The following is a 24,725-nucleotide window of genomic DNA, read 5'->3' on the forward strand; positions in this document are numbered from 1 at the left end:
GATAGAAAGACTTTTCGTTAACAAATAGGAAATGCACTTGTAAATCCCTCCTCTGCAAAAATGGCTTAGAACATTAGAATAAGGCATCTCTTCTAAGTTATATTCTTTTCTAGGAATCTGAACATCTCTAAGAAAGGTAGATTACAAACTTACAGACTTCCGACAGATTCAAAGATCCAAATTTCTACCTCTTTATATGCTATTTATACCACCCACATCTCTGTGTCTTCAATATGCACATCTCTATCTACCTATGCACAAACATTGTGAAAAAAATTACATACTTTTATCATTCTGAAATATTTTTAGCCTACAAAACACATAGAGAAGATAAAATAAACACCAGTGTAACCTATACTTAGTTTGATATGTATTTGATTTAAAACATTTGATTCAAATATTTTCCTAAGAACTTAAATATTACAGCTGCTATTGAATACTCTTATTCTATTCTCCCTTCTTTGCTCACCAGAGATACCACTGAATTTGTGGTTTCTTATTACTTTAAGCTTTTCCTTTAAGTTTTACAACTATTAAATCCTGGATATAAATCACAGATATGGTTTCATTCACCTTCATATTCATATTAAAACAAAACAAAATAGGATATCTCATTTAAACTCTGGATGCCTATCTTCTCTTGAAAAATCAGGAAACCTTGCCAATCCAGGTCTGCATTTCTGAATTAGGCAGCCAGCTGCATCTCCTCATCAGCATAGTTGCATTGAATGTTTGCTAACTTACTTCAGGCCCGATTAGTGCATTTATATTTCTTATTAGGCCTCTGCAGGCATTTGCATTTGTAATTCCTGTTCTCTGAACTTTAATCTATTTAAAATAGTTTCTTCTTATTTTGTTTCTTTTGTGTGTGTATGTATTCCTGCTTTGAAAACTATTCTTTTATTGAAGAAGATGGATGCAAAATTGGTATTTTCTCCTTCCCACTATCACCAGTGCCCAGTTTATCTAACTTCCCAAGCAGTGGGCCTATTGTCCCATATTTTTCTTGAATTGAATGCAGCAACAAATGCTCCTTTTCTTTCCCTTTATGAGACTGATGTTATTGTTAGAAGTATACACTCCCCTTCTCATCTCTTAAAAATCTTCCTTTTCATTTATTAAACTAAACCTTCAGGGATTACAATCCCCAACAATTTATACTTTGTTGATCTGGTGTATATTTTATTCCATCCTTGTCATCAAAAGAAATTCTTAAGCCAGGAATGGGTAATGAATAAAGAGAAAGACCCATGGTTTCATGTTTCAAGGTCTGTGTGGAGAAAATCAGACTCTAATAACAAAGAATTATTTTGGACATCTGAATATTCATTTTATTTTGAGAATAGTTAATGAATACCTGAGAAAGGATAATGCTCTTAATTTATAATAATGCCAGGTTATAAATGCTACACTGTTTATTGACTACTATGAGGACAAATGGCAAGTTTGGAAAAATATCCACATGTGTATTTTCTTAATACACAATACCTGCAACACTTCCTTTCTGGAGCATCAGAATACCCCAGGCATCTATTGGCAGCAAACCAAGAAATCACTCTGTTGATTCTATTCCCTTGTAGAACCGCATACATGTTCTTTGCAGCTTCAGAATTCAATCACAACAGTTACAATTTCTCCAATACCCATTATGGCAACAACCAGTGTACTACATTGTGTTTTTCACATTCCCTTAAAAAGGAAGCACATTTCTGATACAGACCCCTAGGTTCTAGGTTTAATCCCTAGGTTAAAGTCTTTATCAAATTGCTAAAGACTTTAAATAGGAAAATGCAATATATTTCTTTTCTTTAATAACAGAGTTCTAATTCTTTTTTTTTCAGAAATTTTTTGTGATATTCCTTGTTGGATGAAATTGTATAAGATTTTGTTAGCTTATATTTGAAAGTCATAGAGAAAGAAGATAAATCGCCTTAAAGGAATTAAACTAGAAAAATAAGAGAAAACATACAAAGCTGATTTTAGACCCTCGATTTCTTTGAACAAAGGTGGCTTTAAATCTACAAAGTGCTCTTGGTGATGCTAAATGTTTTCTCTCTGCTCTTTAATGAAGAGCTGGCAGTCATTTAGTGCAGAGTTTTAGCTGGGCAGAGCTAAAACTATGTTCAGGTAGTTTTGCTTTCTATCCTGAAATATTTTCTTAAAATTCTATATTTGGAGTAAAAAATATGCCTTCTAGAAATATAAACCATAGAGTGCCTTCTTTCATGGACTGAGGGCCATCTGATTTTCAATTACATGACAAATTAATATGTTTCAGAATACAAGTCATTCCATGAAAAGTTAAGGCATAAAGAACATATAATATGCATATTAAAGTTATGCTACTTTCATTATTTCATTGATTTTGTGGCATTACAACTTACTTAAAAATTCAAACCAGGTATTAAAACTAAGTGCACCCCAAAAGAAAGATACACACCAACTTTGTTTTAAAAGAAACAGTATTTATTAAGAAATTATATGCTGAATTCTCCTACAGTCTGTGAAGATGGTTTCTTCCATTTCCACAGCACAAGACAATGGCTAAGGGCATCTGGAAAACACTTGCAATACCAGGGAATGGAGAGTTCCGAGCAATAGGAGATGAACTGAAGTGATGTATGTACTAATTTGAACTTTTGGATCCAAAGACAAGACAATCATCCCTGCCAATTTAGTTCTTACCAGTATGGGCATTAAAACCTGTCCATGGGATCTCCTACCCAGACTGAAATATTGGGTAGTAATTGGGTCATTTCAGTTCAGTCGAGCAGAGAATGCTCAATTTAATCATAGGGCAAACCAACAGTCCTTTAGCTATTGAATTACATCTGAAATATTTGCATTATTTATTAATAAAAATGGTGCTTACTGAGCGCAGAAATAAAACTTTTCAAGTATTTTATCCTTATGATCTGAAGTACTTTAAACTATAACTTAAAAATAAATTATAAAAACTAGCATAAAATGCATCTTTTCTTACATGACATTGTTGGAAATAAGTTTTAAGTGTATAATTGCAATATCACCTGACTTTTATATATGACCAAAAGTAAAACATGCTAATCATAAAAATAGCTTTTACAAATATACATTTGTATACGGTGTCTCCCTTACCATTCATAAATGTCCTCCACATTTTAAGACTTAAAAAAAAATGTAATTAGCAAAGGGAAAAAACACATGTACAATCTAAACCATAAAAACCTGACAATTATACAGCTTAGAACATAGAAGAAATGGAATTTCTAAAATTGAACAATACTGTCCATTTTATTTGGGTTTTTATAAATTGAACCAAAGATACTATTATGCAGTAAGAAGCCTCCTTTCATATTTCTGGGTGTTGTCACAGTTTCTTTTCTGCTTTTATGACATCATTCATTACTTCAGATCACTTTATCTGTAGAAACTGAGAAAAGAAAAAAAGTATTTTAAAATATAGAGATTTATATTTCATTGCTGATATCATGCATAAATAAATAAGTTGGAATTTAAGACTTAGTTAGGAGAAGGATAAAACAAGTCTTAAGTCTTTAGGACAAATACTTTTGAGAAGCTTAAGTTCTCAGATCCTTTGTTGTATACAACACTAAAATTATTTATATTTATAGCATGATATGATTTTTTAAAATCTAGCTAATTTACTGACTGAGATCAACAATTATTTTTCAACCTGAGTTCTTGTCCAGGTCAGAAGAGAACCACTTGAAGTTCTAGGCTAAGGAAAGAGATTTGGGTTGCTCATGAATCTTTGCTGCCCCTAAAGAGTGAACATAGGATATTTTTCCGCTGGAAAAGGCTTTGAACAGTGCATTCCTAAGCCTTACATACCTGGGATAAGAGAAAAAGCCAGTACAGGACTCTGATCTGAGTTATACAACCTTGGTTGCAAAAGAAGAAAGCTAGAGGCAGGAAGGACAGTGGAAGACCCATGGTGCAACCATGAGCCAGAAAACACCATATAAGAGTCAAAATTCAATTGGTTGAAGAATTGAATTGAGAAATTGAATATGAATATGAAGATAAAATAATGCAAGTTTATTTAGATTAGTAGAGAAAGGCATTTATTTATCCTAGAATCCTATTAAGTTCAAGGTCTTTCTATTTAAGTAAAAAATATAATGACACCGATTATCCAACAACTTCAAAGGTTTTTTGCAGTTAGATGGGAAACCTATGTGTATGTCTTATGAACCAAAGACAAGCAAATCAGTTTGGATGGGAGTTGCTGCGAGAAGAACATCGTGCATCAGTTATCAATATTGGGGGAGAAGAATACCTTGCAGTGCTCCTGGTTATCAGTCCCAGGGGAGAAATACAAACATTTTCATCTTTGTATTTTGGTATCAAAGTTGTCAAGGAAAACCTAACACAGTCAAACGTTGGATGGAACGACACTTTACAGCTCTAATAGTGTGTGCTGGTCCCTATAGATAGCGAGTCTCCCTGGCAGTGGATGGAGGGCAATTGGTCTATGACTATCCCTGTTGCTACTGTAGAAGGACCTGGAACCCACTCTCATGGAGTTTGAAATACTAAAAGATGGAGGTGTCCCTGAGGACCACTGATGTACACATTTAAGCAGGACAAAGGAATACTTATTTAGCTTAAAACAGGGAAAGTATTTCCATACAAGGCTGTAAGGCTGACTGCATGGGCTCTTTATTTCTCAGTAAGAAAGTACTCCAGACTCAAGGCCCATTCTTATGTGGCTGAGTGAGGGCTGACAGATCATATGTACAGGCTACCCTTTCCAATAGTTGCTGATTCCTATGAGTAGCCAGAGAATTAGATAACTTGACCCTTTATTAAAGTTTTGAGTCCTGTGATATAGAGCTTATGAAAAAGACTGATATGGCAGTTGAGGTGGTGAGAGTTGCTCTGGGTGTCTGCAGCTTCAAGTCACATGACCTACCAAGATCACAGTCGAAAGGAACTCAGTGAACCTGGATGGTATTTTCTCTTCCTTCATGGGTGTGTAACTTTCACACTCAAGAATAGATGTACACCTCAATAATTTTAGTTAACTGGATGTCATCTTCCTTAGTGAGTACATGTCTTTTAATTCTAGGAAGATTTAGAGTTGAACATAAAATGTTTACAAAAACAGAAATCAGAGTACTAATATTTTTGTGTTAAGAAATCTGTGAACATTTGGTACTGTAAACATGTTATTTCAGATAATTTAGTCTATTAATGTGACAGTCTTATGATTTCAGCTTAGAATATGCAATTAAAATTTGAGACATAAGATTGCAGTTTTGTGATCTGAAATCTTATATCCACATCTTATGTTCATGTGTGATATTAGAAAGTCTAAGAAAACTTTAGGCCATCATATTGATACATGTAACTTACTAGATTTTAAGAATTATCTCATTCTCAGAAAGATTTTATTTGTTAAACCAGACAAATGAAGTACTTAAAAACATGATATATAATATGTAAGAGTTTACAAATGTCATTTACCACATTTAATTAACTAATCAGGGACAATCATTTTTCAAAGGACCCTTAGAAGTACTTTTGTAAAACTTGCTCTACTTATAAATATAATCCTACTAATAAATGCCTAACAATTTTGATTAAAAACTTTCATAAATCAAACAACTAAAAATAACAAAATATATACCCTTAATAGTCTTCTCTCCAGTCAAAGCATTAAAAAAACTTATATACCCAGGAAAGAAAATTTCATGGGTGAGGCCTAAGTACATTTTGATATTTTGATATTCTTTCTTTCTCTCTCTCTCTCTCTCTCACTCACTTTTTGCTTTTCTCCCTCAGTCCCTGTTTCTTTTCTTCTCCCTCTCTTCTTCCTCATGCAATCTATACTATATCCTTACTGATCCAACATATATGTATTTTTAAAAATGAAAATGTTATTATTTGTGTTCTTTATGTAGTGCCGGGCTGTGTGCATGTATGTGGGAAGAGTAAATTAATCTTTAAAGCACAAAGTCTTGAACTTAATGGTTCAAAGTCAGTGTGCTACTTTTTTGCATGGCGTAAAGGAGACTTTGTACATTTCCTGTATGTGCATACCAAAGATCATCCCTTATCAATGCAAAATGAATACCTTAATAAAGAGAATTAAACTTAGCCTATAGAATGGTACTGACATGCAGACACAAGGCATTGTGGTTTGGGGGTTTCGATGGATAACACCTGTGTGCAGGAAGGAACCGAGGCTCTTTATATGCTTGCATTGCACTCTTTCCTCGAAGGCCTCCATTGATCACATTTTTATTACATATGGAAGATGCTTAAAATGCTGCAGCAGCTGTGTATGTAAAGTTTACTAATCATTGTGTTTCTTCAGGTTAAGTGATGGCAGGTGACATTAATTTAGTATATTCTAACACCATCCTGCTGGTCTCAAAAAAGGTAATGAATGGTTGTTTAGCAATAATCCATTTTGTTAGGAAGAAAAATGCAGCCTGCAGATTTTTTGTGCATATTCCATTACCCCAGTATGATTTCTCCTCAACCCTTCCTTTATACCTTGATAATAAATGATTACATAAAAATAATTATCCTGGAAAGAAGAAAGGTAGGTTTGGAAATAATTTATTGAAGTCTTACTTCCTTGTCATAAAACTTCAAAGCATTTGCCTATCACTAGTACAAGACAAAAGCTTCATTAACTTTGCACTGTGAAATATGGATACAAGTCATGAATAGAATTCTCCTTATCTAAAAACAACAAAATATATTCACCCTGGGACTTCCCTGGTGGCACAGTGGTTAAGAATCCACCTGCCAATGCAGGGGACACAGGTTCGATCCCTGGTCTGGGAAGAACCCACATGAAGTGGAGCACTAAGCCCATGTGCCACAACTACTGAGTCCATGTGCCACAGCTACTGAAGCCCACGTGCCTAGAGCCCGTGCTCCACAACAAGAGAAGCCACCGCAATAAGAAGTCCACGCACTGCAACGAAGAGTAGCCCCTACTCGTCACAACTAGAGAAAGCCCACGCACAGAAACGAAGACCCAACGCAGCCAAAAATAAATAAGTTTATATAAAAAAAGAAAAAAATATATATATTCACCCTGCTTTCCATAGAACTTGTAGTCTGAGAAAAGACTAGCTGTTTGCTTCTAAAGGCATGGGAGGAAGGAACAACTATGGCTTTCTTGCTGCTTTTTCTCAAAAAAGACAGCCATTTAAGGAGCTGATTGGTTTAGTATAATGTGAAATTAATTGTGCTTTCCTTCTCTTGACTAGTGGGTAATTTATCTTCTGGCTGTATAGGAGCTTGGATGCTTTTAAAATAAATTCTCCTGATGATGAATTCTTTTTCAAGTCTCAATCTCTCCTATTTCTGAAAAACAACAAAAAAAGCCACTCAAATGGGCTTAGTTTGTATTGAACCAAGCAATTTACTTCTATTTTACAAAGATGAAAAAGATAGTATTAATCTACAGGGAAATCACATTTAATTTTAAACCTCATGCATTAATATATTTGAAATAAAATAAGTACAGGAATATATTGAATAAATACACCTTATTTAGAGTTTTACCAAAAAATCCCCAAAATACTTTTAAAGAAATATTCTTTCTTTCATGTCAGAAATGCTTCTGGTTATCTTTTTTCTATTTGAGATTTATAACTAATAAATAAGTAGATAATCTATATTTCTAAATAGCATCTACAGAGCAAAAAAGGTAAATGAAAATATGTGGGTAATGCAAGCTATATAACATTTTATGGAAAAGCAAGTCTCATGAACAAGAATAATCTATATTTGTTGTCACCATTAATTATGTTTATTGAGTAATTATTCAGCCATTCACTTTTTATAGACAATGTGAATACATTTGGCTTTTACAAATCCCTTATTACAAATGAGATCTAATTCAATTCAATTCAAATTTCTAAATAACATAAACAAATTTCCAGGAGTGACTGTTCATTATAAATTAAAACTTACCTTCTATTAATAAGCTCTTGGGGCCAAAATTGCATAATACTGTAAGGTGAAAGAATCACATAAGAAAATCCATAATGGAATGAAAACCAAGAGGACAGTAACTCACCAGAATGGTACAAATGAAGGCAGCTGCTCTACTAATGTGATTCTTGGAGGCTGATAGTCTCCAATCCTGGTGATAGGGGTAGAGTAGGATAACTAAATAGTCAGTTTAGAAATCCCACTGGGGATTCAAGATAGAAAGGGAATTTTAAGGGAGTTTGGGAGACTGTTATAAGCTAATGACCACTCAAGGAAAGAATCCAGTAACCTAGCAACAATCTACACTACCTTGAAGGAAGACCAGGTACATCCAAGCACCAGACACACTCAAGCCACAACCCCTGATAGTTAAAACACAAGACAATAGATATGGCGTCTGAATCTTGTGACATGAAGTCAGACAGTTAATAGTCCTTAAAGAGTAGCACTTCTGCATGTAGTCAAGTCAGAAATATAGGTGGAAGGGGACATTATACCGAAAGCTGAGATGAATTACCATATTTTATTCATAGTATATGTTACCATCCTTTTGCTAATAATATACATGTGATTTAAATAGCACCACGATAGTCCCAGTTAAACCACATAGGGTCAAAGGAGGAACTAATGATGTAAGCATAGACGTCTGCTCAAGAATGTGGAAGAAGGTGATCTTCTCCCCCTCCCCACTTTTGTTTATGAAAATAAAGTCCTCTCAGTCCTTGAGGCAGAGCCCCTACCACCTGCCCACTTGTATTTCTCACAAGCATCTATGTTAATAAACTCACTCTTTGCTTGCCACTTTGCTTCTCACTGAATTCTTTCTTCACCGACACAAAATAACCTGAGCTTCAGTAAATCCTGACACCAGATGAGCAGTTTCAATTAAAATACAGGGGGGTTGAGTCCCCTCCTAAGTCAGGGATCATGGGTTCAAGTCCCAGTATGAGTTTTGGCTGGTTCGAGTCCCACCTGAAAAGGAGTGCAGTTTCACTAGGGTGATGACCATTTAGGGAAGGAGGGTGTGGAAAACAGAGGAGAAAACAAGAGTGTAGTAACCAGCCAGAAATTTGGAAATAAGATGATCAAATTGTTTTCTGAGACTACAACTTGATGATCAAAACTGAACTGATCAGGGCAGAAAATATGCAATGTCACTTAAGACAGGCTGAAGATTTTAGGGTCTCTGAGACTTGATTAGAACATAATGAAGATTATTAAATCAGCCAAAGGAAAAAAAAATATGTTGATCTGAGAGAGACTTGTTTGACACTGCAAGCACAGAAAACCAGGAAAGTCTCAGAGGGCAGTTTGGTTGTGCCATTCAGGGGCTGTCCACAGGAGAAGGTGACCAGACCCTGGAAGTGTACTTGGCCCATAATGACAGGTATATTCCTGTTACAGACATGGACACATCAGGCAGACTAAGGACATTCAATTAACACTCTGTTCTAAATCATGCTTTCCAAGTAGATCTTCTGATTACAATTCTAAGCAGCTTGATTTACTGAAGGAGAATGCTCAGGCCGGAGAACATTGGGCTAGCCTCTCTTTCAGTTAGTCTCCCTATAAATGCATAAACAGATCTTCTGGGTTGATTGGCCAGCCTATACCAGATTGGTTAACATTTGTCTGAGGTACTCTTCCTGTCCCAGCCTGCTGACAAAGACGTTCTGGGAACCTGGGAGGCTAGCCCCAGGTTATGGACTGTGGAGGATGGTAATGAGACCTTGTGGATCTGCTTTGCCAGCTGATCTCTCCTGGTTTTACCAATGCTTGCCATGTGCATTTCAAGGTCAGGCAATACTGATAAAGCTACATGACAAGGAATAGAGGATTTCATCAAATATGAGCAATAAGGAATAATTCAAAAAGACACAAACACCCCAATGTTCATTTCAGCGCTATTTACAATAACCAGGTAATGGAAGCAACCTAAGTGCCCATTGACGGACGAATGAATAAAGAAGATGTGGTACATATATACAGTGGACTGTTAGCCATAAAACGGAAAAGAATTGGGTCATTTGTAGAGATGTGGATGGACCTAGAGACTGTCATACAGAGTGAGGTAAGTCACAAAGAGATAAACAAATGTTGTATATTAACACATATATGTGGAATCTAGAAAAATGGTACAGATGAACCGGTTTACAAGGCAGAAATAGAGACACAGATGTAGAGAACAAACGTATGGACACCAAGGGGGAAAGGGGGGGGTGGGATGAATTGGGAGTTTGGGATTGACATATATACACTAATATGTATAAAATAGATAACTAATGAGAGCCTGCTTTATAGCACAGGGAACTCTGCTGTACAGTAGAAACTAACACCACATTGTAAAACAACTATACCCCAATTAAAAAAAATTATCTCCTCCTGCTATAGGTGAAGATATTAAGGCACAGACAAGCTGAGTGACATGTCCAGGTAGTTGGTCGAAGCCTTGACTAGTTCTGGGATCCTGACTGCTATCAAGAATTCATTTCGTTACACTGTTGGTTCTCAAACTTTAGTGGGTCTCAGAATTACTGAGTGGATTTGTTAAACTGAGATTGCTGAATTTCTGTTTTTCTAGTGTTGTGGGCTGAATTTTGTGTCTTCTCCAAATTTGTATGTTGAAATTCTAATGCCCAATGTGATCATATTAGGCTGTAGGGCTTTGGGGAAGTTATTTGATCGTGAGATAGAATCCTCAAAAATTGGATTAGTGTCCTCAGAAAAGAGGTCTTGCAGAGTTTCATCACCCCTTCTGCAATGTGAGGACACAGTGAAAAGACATCAGTCTATGAACTAAGAAGTGGGCTCTCACCAGACACCAAACCATTCAATGCTGTGATCTTGGACTTCCCAGCCTCCAGAACTGTGAGAAATAAATGTTTGTTGTTGATAAGCCACCCAGTCTGTGGTCTATTGTTATAGTAGCCTGAATAGTCTACGACAACTAGGTCTGAAATGAGGCCCAAGAAATTGCATTTCTTTTAAGGCTGTGAGTGATGCTAATCTGGGCATCCTGCTCTTTGAGAACCACTTTGTTTCACTGTTGAGAGGCGTTCCTTGTGGGCCACTCACATTCCTACATGTCTTGCTGAGTGTGCTAACATCACAAAACTGACTATTCTTTCTCAAAGCCCACTTCTCAGAATTATTTATTTGGCTGGCAATCCTGAGAACTGAGGACCGTACTCAGGAATGTACCACATAGTTCTGCAATAAATCTAGTTTCCCTCTGGACAAAGAACAGGTTTGCTTACTGCTTGCTAGGAAATTAGATCTCCTAAACTCAAGGTCCCTCTCCTGCGATGCATGCAAACTCTACCTGGCCTTCCATCTCTGACTTGGGTCTTGGGTCAAGGAAACCAGTGCAGCTATCCTGATACTTGTACTCTCTTGCTGTGAGTAGCAGAGTCTTTTGTTTCAGGAGTCTTCTGTCTTTTATCAGCATCCGTGGAACTAGGGATGTTTAATTTACTAGCTTGTATAGTTATTTTGGTGGGAGTTCTCTGGCTTCAGTTGTCCTAAATACCATCAAACTTATTTAAGTTGGGTGCAACTTGTGACCCAGTCTGTAGTGCACATTAACTATAGTGATTCTTGGCAAGTTATGACTCCACTGGCCAACTGTCTTCTGGACGTATTACCTGGTCACTCTTACTGCTTCTTTCCTATCTCCATCCCATTTTCGCTCTCCTTACTTATTTTTCCCTCTGATTCCTAACAGTTCAGTTTTATAATCCACACCCATTATTCTGCCCTTATTCCCATGTCTTTATCTTATTCTCCATCTCTCTCTCATGACCAAGAGACAAAACCCTAGCTATTTATACTATATTGGATCACAAATATCCAAATCATTAGACTTTGTTATTCCATAACCAAATGGAAAGATGTGAAAACTGGGAAAATCAGTCATTTTCTATAGCATCATTGAATATACTACATAAGTAATGTTCAGATGTTTGGTGTCCTTTCATAAAATGAAGGAAAATATAAAACAATATTATAAAACCATCATAAAAGTAAAAGGAAAAAGAAAACAAAACTAATGTTAATTTAACAAATTCAAATAAATTGTGTTCTTACAAATATTATAAAGTGATTGCTAAACTTTTGACATTCACGTTTTAGTTTATGACATTGATTGTGTAGATACAATATAAAGAGTTTTCAATATTGAACTGAAAATAGCGTGCTAATGTAAAATTACAATTAGAAATGTCATATTCTTTATGGATATTTGGTTTGGGACATGGCTTACTATACATGATTAAAAAATATTTTCAGAGTTAATTACATCATTTTTGTATCTAATTGCTATTATCTCTAACAAATACATTAGTGCAGTAATAGTCTTTACATCTAGACACACAGATAATTTGTGTTTCTGGAGTACATTTCATTTAACTGAAATAACAAGTAATATTCAAATAAAAGGGGAATAGTATCTTCTCTTTTGGGTTCATTATAGGAACAATTTGTTTAGTGTGGTAAAGTGCAACAATGTCAGAAGGCATACATTGTCCTCTCTATTGTCACTCCAGAAGCATTAGCAAGTCAGAGTAACAGAGGAGTTAAGCAGGTTACCTAGGATTGTAGAATGATCTTGTCTAACCTCCCAACCAAAGCAGCAGGGCTTTCCATTGCTGGTGGGAACATAGTTTTGCCTTGACTAGCTTAGGGGGGTACAGAACTCTTTACCTCACAAGGAATCTTGCTCCATTTGTAGATAATAGTGGTTAGAAGAGAATTTGCTTCGTTGACTCTAAATCTGCTAATTGGCTGAACTATATATTGAGACAAACCTAGAGTGTGGTGACAAATCAGACAGACAGAATTTGAGAGGTATAGAAGTACCAGGAGATTCCCGTCTATGGGACATGGATCCAGGTCATTTCTCCAAAGGTAGTAAGGGAGAGGAAGGCAGAGACCAACTCCAGGGGGAGGTGAACGGTATCAGACAGAACATTAGAGCAGGAATCTGAAGAATAAGATTTTCTTGTTTTGATTCATTTATTCACTTATATTTTGGGACCCCATTTGTTCCCAGGAATAAGGAAGGATCCAGTTGTTAGAATAAACCTAGAGAAACTAATAAGTTTACAGTAAGAGAGACCACAAGAATGTCTTACTGTCTGAAGCATCTGAATTACTTAGCTAAGACTCCCTTGATTTGCCCCAGGTAGAGATTGGGTTTGGGCTATTCTTAGAATCTGGGACTGGGTTAACACTGTGGGTATGGACCACAAGCATCATAATAACTTTTATTTGTATAGTGTGTGAAAGTTTATAAAACACTTTATACATATATTCCCATTTGAGTTTTATGAGAAACCATTGAGGTAGGGTGTTGGGAAGAATCATCCTTATATCAGTCACAAATCCTTGGATCAGGCAGTGAGTGTCTTGACTAAATCAAACCCAGTCTGCTTTATTTAAGACCAGTGACTTCTCTAATATTCTGTTCTGTCCAGATGTGAGAACAGTAAGCAGGTAGACTGGGCACATCATTAATTTTAGCACAGGTGATCTCAACTGGGATGTGAAAATACACTGGTGCTCCTATGATGAGTGGGACAAAAGAGATGGAATTACTGGGAAAGTACTAGGATTTGCATATAACCTCCCACCTGCCTTTCTCTGGATTTTTTTTTTAAAGTCCTGTCTTGAATTAATTCAAAATCATTTAAATTAAAAACTTGCTTTAGGTATCTGTCTAAAGGAGAGCACAAAATCCTAACCACTAGACCACCAGGGAACTTAGGCCTCTGTCTAAAGGAGACATTTTATGTTGTAAAAATACATTTGATTAAGAAAAAAGAACATTTAACTTCAGAGTAAAATTATCTAATGTGGGTTACAAGTTTTATTATTTAAAAAGTCTGTGTAAAAATTTAATTGTTTACTACTGAAAAATAATTGCTAAATTATATGATTTACCAGAGCTTGAATGTTCTGTTATACAAAGTATTAAAACATTTCTCTTAATTTTTTCCAGACTGTTCCCTGATACTTTCTGAAGATAATTATAATTGTGTTTTGAGTGTTTTGGGCTCACTGACAATCATATTTGAGTAGCTGAATTGATAAATTATAGTAATTTTATTTGACACATAACTTGTATTTGATCATACATTGATTTCTGATTTCTCATGCTAATTATACAGTGTCTAACAACCATTAGCTACTCCCAGGGCTGGTAAAGATAATGATAATTTTAGGATAATACTCCAAATTGCTTAAGTTAATTCCAGTGTTAGAAGCCAAATGCTGATTAATGCTAAGATTATTATGAACTTTGAAATTTTACACATTTTACTGTTTTCTACAGTTCTTTGGGTAGTTAGTTTTGGTACCACAAGAAGAAATATTTTTAAAATTACTTTATATATAACTGAAAATGTGATTTAGAATTGATTGGTTTAGAGGCTGAATTTTAAAAGCCATTGGAAATTGTATAGTTAATTCATGACTATTCAGAATATCTGGGGGAAGATTTTCATGGTTATTTAACAATTCTCATTTAATTTAATTAAATTTACTGTATACACCTGTCAAAGAATTAGAAAATAAAATAGCTTCAATTTCAAAATTGAGCAAAATTAATCTGAGAGAGTAAGTGAAATGAAAGAAATAATTATGTTATTATTGTAATAATAAAGCCTTGTTTTATCAGTATATTCGAGAAATACAGTTAATTAAAAAAAAAACTTAAGCTTTGGAATATTATCAGAATACTCTTAACACTCAAATTATGTTGGATGTAATAAAATCCTGAATGACTCAGAGAGATTTCAGAGTCATAGTGCCTTGGATTATTATGATTGTAAAAAATTCCCAGAATTGTAACATGTAGAAGGAATTGGATATTGGACTTTGTCATATCCACTGCTAGTTAGTTTTTGAAATAAGCTTGGGATACCAGCTCATTTACCTCTGTTTTCCTTTTTATATTACAAGAGAATGTAGAATTTAGAAATAGTATCAGTTATATGAGCATTCTGATGTGGATAAAGATAAATAAGAGCTGGGAGCATTATTAATTCAATAAATTGATGAAATAATTTAACATAAGCTGAGTTCTCTCTTAGAAAATTTCTGTGAGCAAATCTTTCCCCAAATCAGAAAACAAACTTTTATTTGAAAATATTTTTCCTTTATAATTAGATTCCTCTAGGAAGTCATACTTTATAGACCTGAACAGAATGCTGTATCATCACCTGTTTATCAGATTTGACTTTGCAAATCCACAGAAGACTCAAGATCAACCATTAAACTGTGTTGTGTGCTAAAGAGAAAGGGCACTGTGTCTGCCTGTCTTTCTGTTGTTATCACCTACCCCTGGAGTTTTATTGCTGCATAAACGCTGTGTGGTATTACTTGGCCCATAAATATAATATCTCCTACATTTGCAATGTACATCTGAAACGATAAATGAGTTCTGCAGCATTTTACAAACACTCATCTTAATGAAGAAAAGTCTGAGGCACAAGGAAAGAAAGTCACCTGCCCAGGGTCTAATTGGAGGTGGTAAAAAAATCCAGTCCAGAATCACATTAAGTTGCCCTTACTTGAAGGCTAAATTAAAATAAATACTTGATTTGAAATAACCAACACAGAATAGATGCCCATGTCTGAATGTAGGCAATGACATGCTCTCTGCACAAACTTTCCTCTAAAAAATGTGCGTACTTGGTGGGAGGTGCTGGGGAAATAATGGTGTAGGTGAAATTTTAGACAGAATGTCCCCAAGGATTTTGTTGGTTTGTTCGGGTCTCAGGAGCTACATTTTGCCTAATGGAGTTTTGGGAGATGAGTGCTGGGAAGCCGATAGGGAAGGCACTTATGACATGATTTTGCAAATTCTCTATTTTGCTGCTAACAATGTAGGCGAGTAAAAGAACACAGGAGACTGGCTTCTGAGTCACAAAGAAGAATTACAAATATTTACTTATCAGCACATAGCCTTACTACACTTTAAATAAATTTTATTTTAGGGGGTGATGGACAACATTATTTTGTAACTGGACTTCTATCTCATTTTTTTCTTCTTATAGCACTATCAATGCTTACATACCTATAAAGCAATAATAATAGCTAACAATTATTGAATATTTTAGTGTGATCATCTCATTGGCTGAACCCATTTGAGCTACGAAAAGGAATAAACAATTTTATCAGAAGAAAATATATCATAAGAAAATACCATACCTCACATAGGGAAAAATTCAATTATATGGGTAAATTTTTTCAACCTAATTTACTTCCAGATATAGTTACTCGATTAATGTTTACAGAGATAGTTCAAAGGAAAATGTCTTTTGCTTTTAGCATCAGTATTTATGGATATAAAATGTGGCCCCAAAGATTAGAAAATGAAATGTATCTTAAATTTTAAAACCTTATAAAATTCTAGGTAAAATTTGAGAATAACTGGTTTCACAGTTATTACTTTTCATATACATACTATGATATTTCAAACTCTTTCTATTCATATTAAAGTTTTCCTTGTAGTAAAGGTTAAGACAAAAATTTTTAAGAGATGATATTGAATATTTTTTACAGGAGCAAAAATTGTTTATTCTTAGCACACAGATAAAATCCAGAAGAATAAGGTGCACTCAAGGTATTTAAATGGAGAAGCTATCTACATGATTAAAAAGACATATCAAATTTTATAAAATTTGGCATACTTTTCTAATGTGAACTAACAAGTCAATCTGCATACAAAATTTCTGCCAATTTCAAGTAGAAAACTGTGCAAGGCAGATGACTGCAGGAGGGTGATGGCCAATCAGAATGTCATTCAGTCATCATCGCATCAAGCGTGAAGTGCAGGGCAGCACGACTGAGCTCCACGTTTGCAGAATGGTAAACAAACTGCTAAAGGTGTCCAAGACGTTGTTAGGTGGGAAGATGCATGAAAAACATTGACTTGCATCGTGAGAAAATTGTCCCTCTCAGTGTTCTTCCAGTTCTGATTGCATTAAAGAGAAAGTTTCTGCTCATGCTTGTTCTGACATTTCTCTATTACAGTCTATGATATTTTTTAATGAGAGAGAGAGAGAGAGAGAGAGAGAGAGAGAGAGAGAGAGAGAAGCAGGAACACAAGATTTTTCAACATATAAAAAAAAACAAGCTAAATTTAAAAAATGTTTTGTCTTTTCATTACATTTATTTAAAATATATTTCTTACTTATGAAAAAGGATAACATGGTTTTTCATTTACTGGAATGGACTAAAGTTTAGTTTTAAAGATACATTTATTTTAAATTTAAAAAGATAAGACAATTTAATTTAAAAAATTAAAATACTACCAATGGTTTATAGATATGGCAAAAATCATAAGAGTACAGAACAGATTAAAATCAATAAAATCTGTGAACAGTAATCCATGAAAATATCTAAGGTCACTGGAATCTTACAGACCCTGGTGGAATCTTGATTCTGCCTTTATTACCGAGATGACTTTTGGGAAGTTACTTAACATCTCTAAAATCAAATTACTCATAAAATACCTACTCCCTAAAGTTATTTTAAAAAATAGATGAAATGATGTATATAAAAAACTCATTATTATTCCTGGAAGAAAGTAAAATATATTGTTTCCTTTTCCTCCTTTTATTTTTTGACTTGGAATGAAATAAAAATCTCTGTGTGTGTGTGTGTGTGTATGTGTGTGTGTATGTGCATGTATATATTATATCACACTTTTTCAGCTTTCTGCCTTTTTAAAGATAAGCTATTTTTCTACATTTTTGAAACAACTAAGCCCCAAAGATTTCACACCTTGTCCAATTCACACAGCTTTAAATGACAGCTATAGATGTTACTTCCAGTAGACCACAGGCTAGCAAAGTTTGCTGTTAGGAAATGTTACTGAACATTATTAAAATGTATTCCTAAAAATGTGGCAAGATAGAAAATATCAAAAATGCACAAGGTATCCAGAATACTTAGCAGGTTCCAGTTGATTAGAATTCTTATCACACTTCCAAAGCCCTGAACTTTCATTTTATCTCAGGCTACCCTGGAGCTTGTGATTTTTCTATATTCAGAATCATCCTAGAGACAGTGAAGGTTTGTGAGGGAACATTCTGAGGTAGAGTAGGGCTGATAGTGTGGGCTGGTTTGCATCTGTGAGAGTTTTATTCATGGGAAACAGCCAAACATAGCCCCCTACTGCTTTGATGATGAAGACACATGGTGTGGGAGTGGGTGGTGGGGTGGGGGAAGGGTATGGGGGGGTGGGAGAGTGTGAACTGAAGACGCCCCTTTGCATTTGAAATGCTGCCTGGATAAAAATTTCATACCATTGCAGGAAAATAGATTCAGGGATTAAGTTTCAGAATATGGGGCAAAGATTATAAAAGGTTGGCACTGTTTAGACAATTTCTTTTCCACTGTGATCCTGTCTGTTGAACTATGAATACAATTGAAACAAGCCATATTTTTCCTTTCTTTCAATTTCTGATTTAATGAAAAGCTTTCATAACTTTTCCCATTTCTTCTTCTGTCACAGATTATTAGAGTCAGTGTAGCTTGAACAGGTATAACATTGGTTCCATCAGAAATACTGCTGTAATGACTTTCTTAGCTTGCTCAAGTACAAGTTTTTTGCATTGATATTTATCAAATGATCAGTCATTTAACTACTTTTAAAATATTTATTCTGAAGTTTTTGAAGTTCACCACACTCAATGTTTTAAAAACTAGCAGTAAAAAATCAGTAAAGTTCTATGTATATAACACTTAGTAATGGATCAATTATATTTGGAACATTAAAAATTTCAAGGGAGGAGATTCAAGACTGTGGAAAAGTAAGATGTGGAGATCACCTTCCTCCCCACAAATACATCAGAAATACATCTACATGTGGAACAACTCCTACAGAACACCTACTGAACGCTGGCAGAAGACCTCAGACTTCCCAAAAGGCAAGAAACTCCCCACGTACCTGGGTAGGGCAAAAGAAAAAAGAAAAAAAAACAGAGACAAAAGAATAGGGATGGAACCTGCACCAGTGAGAGGGAGCTGTGAAGGCGTAAAAGTTTCCACACACTAGGAAGCCCCTTTACGGGCGGAGAAGGTGGGTGGTGGAGGAGGGGGAGTTTCGAAGCCATGGAGGAGAGCACAGCAACAGGAGTGTGGAGGGCAAAGGGGAGAGATTCCCACACAGAGGAATTCACCAGCCCAAGATGCTTGTCTGCTGGGGGCTGGGAGCTGAGGCTCAGGCTTCGGAGGTCAGATCCCAGGGAGAGGATTGGGGTTGGCTGCGTGAACACAGTCTGAAGGGGGATAGTGAGCCACAGCTAGCCGGAGGGAGTCTGAGAAAAGGTGTGAAGCAGCCGAAGAGGCAAGAGACTTTTTCTTGCCTCTTTGCTTCATGGTGCACAAGGAGAGGGGATAAAGAGCGCCACTTAAAGAAGCTCTAGAGACGGGTGCGAGCAGCAGCTATCAGCGAAGACCCCAGAGACGGGCATGAGATGCTAAGGCTGCTGGTGCAGCCACCAAGAAGCCTGTGTGAAAGCATAGGTCACTGTCCACACCTCCCCTCCTGGGAGCCTGTGCAGCCCACCACTGCCAGGGTCCAGTGATACAGGGAAAGCTTCCCTGGGAGAACACATGGCACACCTCAGGCTGGTGTAACGTCACTCTGGCCTCTGCCACCCCGCACTCCATACCCCTCCTTACCCCTGGCCTGAGTGAGCCAGAGCCCCCTAAGCAGCTACTCCTTTAACCCTGTCCTGTCTGAAGGAAGAACAGATGCCCTCAGGTGACCTACACAGAGAGGCGGGGCCAAATCCAAAGCTGAACCCCAGGAGCTGTGCGAACAAAGAAGAGAAAGGGAAATTTCTCCCAGCAGCCTCAGGAGCAGTGCATTAAATCTCCACAATCAACTCATGTACCCTGCATCTGTGGAATACCTGAATAGACATGAATCATACCAAATTGAGGAGGTGGACTTGGGGAGCAACGATATATATATTTTTTTCTTTTTCACTTTTTGTGAGTGTATGCTTCTCTGTGTGATTTTGTCTGCATAGTTTTGCTTTTACCATTTGTCCTATGGTTCTGTCTGTCTGTATTTTTTTGGGTTTCTTTGTTTTTAGCATAGTTTTTAGTGCTAGCTATAATTGGTGGATTTGTTTTTTGGTATGGTTGCATTCTTCTTTCTTTTTATTCTATTACTTAAAAAAATTATTTAATAATTATTTTTTACTTAAATAATATTTTATTTTATCTTCTTCTTTCTTTCTTTTTTCTTTTCCCTTTTATTCTGAGCCGTGTGGATGACAGGCTCTTGGTACTCCAGCCAGGCATCAGGGCTGTGCCTCTGAGGTGGGAGAGCCAAGTTCAGGACATTGGTCCACAAGAGACCCCCAGTTCCACATAATATCAAATGGCAAAAATCTCCCAGAGATCTCCATCTCAAATCCAAGACCCAGCCCCGCTCAATGAACAGCAAGCGACAGAGCTGGACACCCTGTGCCAAACAACTAGAAAGACAGGAACACAACCCCACCCATTACCAGAAAGACAGCATAAAATCATAAGGCCACAGACACCCCAAAACACACCACCAGACGTGGTCCTGTCCAACAGAAAGACAAGATCCAGGCTTATCCACCAGAACACAGCCACTAGTCCCCTACACCAGGAAGCCTACACAACCCACTGAAAAAACCTTAGTCACTGGGGGCAGACAAAAACAACAAGAACTACAAATGTGCAGCCTGCGAAAAGCAGACTCCAAACACAGTAAGTTAAGCAAAATGAGAAGACAGAGAAACACACAGCAGATGAAGGAACAAGGTAAAAACCCACCAGACCTAACAACTGAAGAGGAAATAGGCAGTTGACCTGAAAAAGAACTCAGAATAATGATAGTAAAGATATACAAAATCTTGGAGATAGAATGGAGAAAATACAAGAAACGTTTAACAAGGACCTAGAAGAATTAAAGACAAAACAAATAGTGATGAACAACACAATAAATGAAATTTAAAATTCTCTAGAAGGGATCAATAGCAGAATAACAGAGCCAGAAAACGGATAAGTGACCTGGAAGATAAAAGAGTGGAAATAACTACTGCACAGCACAATAAAAATAATAAAGAATGAAAAGAATTGAGGATATTGTCAGAGACCTCTGGGAAAACATTAAACACAGCAGTATTTGCATTATAGGGGTCACAGAAGAAGAAGAGAAAAAGAAAGGGACTGAGAAAATGTTTGAAGTTATTATAGCTGAAAATTGCCCTAATATGGGAAAGGAAATAGTTAATCAAGTCCAGGAAGCACAGAGAATCCCATACAGGATAAATCCAAGGAGAAACAGGCTAAGACACATATTAATCAAAATATCAAAAATTAAACACAGAGAAAAAAAATTAAACCAGAAAGGGAAAAACAACAAATAACACATAAGGGAATCCCCATAAGTTTAACAGCTGATCTTTCAGCAGAAATTCTTCAAGCCAGAAGAGAGTGGCAGGGCATAGTTAAAGTGATGAAGGGAAAAACCTACAACCAAGATTAATCTACCCAGCAAGGATCTCTTCAGATTTGATGGATAAATTAAAACCCTTACAGACAAGCAATAGCTAAGAAAATTCAGCACCACCAAACCAGCTTTACAACAAGTACTAAAGGAACTTCTCTAGGCAGGAAACACAAGAGAAGGAAAAGACCTACAATAACAAACTGAAAAAAATTAAGAAAATGGTAATAGGAAAAAACATATCACTAATTACCTTAAATGTAAATGGATTAAATGCTCCAACCAAAAGATGTAGACTGGTTGAATGGATACAAAAACAAGACCTGTATATATGCTGTCTACAAGAGACCCACTTCAGACCTAGGGACACATACAGATTGAAAGTGAGGGGATGGAAAAAGATATTCCATGCAAATGAAAATCAAAAGAAAGCTGGAGTAGCAAGTCTCATGTCAGACAAAATAGACTTAAAAAATAAAGAGTATTACAAGAGACAAAGAAGGACACTATATAATGATCAAGGGATCAATCCAAGAAAAAGATATAAGAATTGAAAATATTTATGTACCCAACATAGGAGCACCTCAATATATAAGGCAAGTACTAAGAGCCATAACGGGAAATCAACAGAAAAACAATCATACTAGGGGACTTTAACACCCCACTTTCATCAATGGACAGATCACCCAAAATGAAAATAAATAAGGAAACACAAGTTTTAAATGATAAATTAAACAACATGGACTTAATTGATATCTATAGGACATTCCATCCAAAAACAACAGAATAAACTTTCTTCTCAAGTGCTCATGGAACATTCTCCAGGATGGATCATATCTTGGGTCACAAATCAACCCTTGGTAAATGTAAGAAAATTTAAATCATATCAGGTATCTTTTCTGACCACAACACTATGAGAGTAGATATCAGTTACAGGAAAAAATCCAGAAAAACTACAAACACATGGAGGCTGAACAATACAATACTAATAACCAAGAGATCACTGGAGAAATCAAACAGGAAATCAAAAATACCTAGAAACAAATAACAATGAAAACACAATGACCCAAAACCTGTGGGATACAGCAAAAGCAGTTCTCTGAGGGAATTTTATAGCAATACAATCCTACCTTAAGAAACAAGAAACATCTCAATTAATAAACCTTACCTTACACCTAAAACAATTAGAGAAAAAGAACAAAAATACCCCAAGTTAGAAGAAGGAAAGAACTCATAAAGATCAGATAAAATATAAATGAAGAAGAAATGAAGGAAAAAATAGCAAAGATCAATAAAACTATAAGATGACTAACTCTTTGAGAAGATAACCAAAACTGATAAACCATTAGCCAGACTCATCAACAAAAACAGGGAGAAGGGCTTCCCTGGTGGTGCAGTGGTTGAGAGTCCGCCTGCCGAGGCAGGGGGACACTGGTTCGTGCCCCGCTCCGGGAGGATCCCATATGCTGCGGAGTGGCTGGGCCCATGGGCTATGGCTGCTGGACCTGCGCGTCCGTACGCAGCGGGGGAGGCCACAACAGTGAGAGGCCCGCGTACCGCAAAAAAAAAAAAAAAAAAAAAAACCAGGGAGAAGTCTCAAGTCAACAGAATTAGAAATGAAAAATGAGAAGTAACAACTGACACTCCAGAAATACTAAGGATCATGAGAGATTACTACAAGCAACTATACACCAATAAAATGGACAACCTGGAAGAAATGGACAAATTCATAGAAATGCACAACCTTCCGAGACTGAACCAGGAAGAAATAGCAACTATGAACAGACCAATCGAAACTGTGATTAAAAATCTTCCAACAAAGCCCATGGCCAGATGTCTTCAGAGGTGAATTCTATCAAATATTTAGAGAAGAAATAACACCTATACTTCTCAAGTTCTTCCAAAATAGAGCAGAGGGAGGACCACACCCAAACTCATTCGACAAGGCCGCCATCACACTGACACCAAAACTAGACAAAGATGTCACAAAGAAAGAAAAATACAGACCAATAACACTGATGAACATGGATGCAAAAATGCTTAACAAAATACTAGCAAAAAGAGTCCAACAGCGCATTAAAAGGATCATTCACCATGATCAAGTGAGGTTTATTCCAGGAATGCAAGGATTCTTCAATATATGCAAATAAATCAATGTGATACACTTTATTAACAAATTGAAGGAGAAAAACCATATGATCATCTCAATAGATGCAGAGAAAGCTTTCAACAATATTCAACACGCATTTATGATAAAAAAAAGCATCCAGAAAATAGGCATAGAGTGAACTTTCCTCAACATAATAAAGGCCATATATGACAAACTCACAGCCAACCTCATCCTGAATGGTGACAAATTGAAACCATTTCCACAAAGATCAGGAACAAGACAAGGTTACCCACTCTCACCATTATTATTCAAGATAGTTTTGGAAGTTTTAGCCAAGCAATCAGAGAAGAAAAAGAAATGAAAGGAATCCAAATTGAAAAAGAAGAAGTAAAGCTGTCACTGTTTGCAGATGACATGATATTGTACACAGAGAATCCTAAAGATGCTACCAGAAAAATACTAGAGCTAATCAATGAATTTGGTAAAGTAGCAGGGTACAAAATTAGTGCACAGAAATCTCTTGCATTCCTATACACTAATGATGAAAAATCCAAAACTGAAATTAAGGAAACACTTCTATTTACCACTGCAACAAAAATAATAAAATATCTAGGAATACACCTACCTAAGTAGACAAAAGAACTGTATGCAGTAAACTATAAGACACTGATGAAAGAAATTAAAGATGATACAAAGATATGGAGAGATATACCATGTTCTTGGATTGGAAGAGTCAACATTGTGAAAATGACTCTACTACCCAAAACAATCTACAGATTCAATGCAATCCCTATCAAACTACCACTGGCATTTTTCACAGAACTAGAACAAAATATTTCACAATTTGTATGGAAACACAAAAGACCCCGAATAGCCAAAGCAATCTTGAGAAAGAAAAATGGAGCTGGAGGAATCAGGCTTCCTGACCTCAGACTATACTACAAATCTTCAGTAATCAAGACAGTATGGTACTGGCACAAAAACAGAAATATAGATCAATAGAAGAAGATAGAAAGCCCAGAGATAAATCCATGCACTCATGGTAACCTTATCTTTGGTAAAAGAGGCAAGAATATACAGTGGAGAAAAGACAGCCTCCTCAATAAGTGGTGCTGGAGAAACTGGACAGCTACATGTAAAAGAATG

The 24,725-nt window shown here is 36.1% G+C and overlaps 1 protein-coding gene across 17 annotated transcripts in view; it reads right to left on the minus strand.

Moving 5' to 3' along the window:
* Positions 1 to 2,444: 2,444 nt before the first annotated feature.
* RALYL (RALY RNA binding protein like) overlaps positions 2,445 to 24,725 on the minus strand; it is an 836,785-nt gene continuing 814,504 nt past the window's right edge. For all 17 annotated transcript variants that reach the window (XM_027089735.1, XM_027089728.1, XM_027089721.1 and 14 more), the window contains one exon: positions 2,445 to 3,412. In XM_027089735.1, the coding sequence (XP_026945536.1) occupies positions 3,395 to 3,412 (18 nt within the window). In that variant the 3' untranslated portion in view covers positions 2,445 to 3,394. The remainder of the gene's footprint in view (positions 3,413 to 24,725) is intronic.

Source organism: Aethalodelphis obliquidens, unplaced genomic scaffold, assembly GCF_003676395.1.
Source record: "Aethalodelphis obliquidens isolate GAN/ISIS:26980383/991018 unplaced genomic scaffold, ASM367639v1 scaffold68, whole genome shotgun sequence".
Lineage (NCBI taxonomy): Eukaryota > Metazoa > Chordata > Mammalia > Artiodactyla > Delphinidae > Aethalodelphis > Aethalodelphis obliquidens.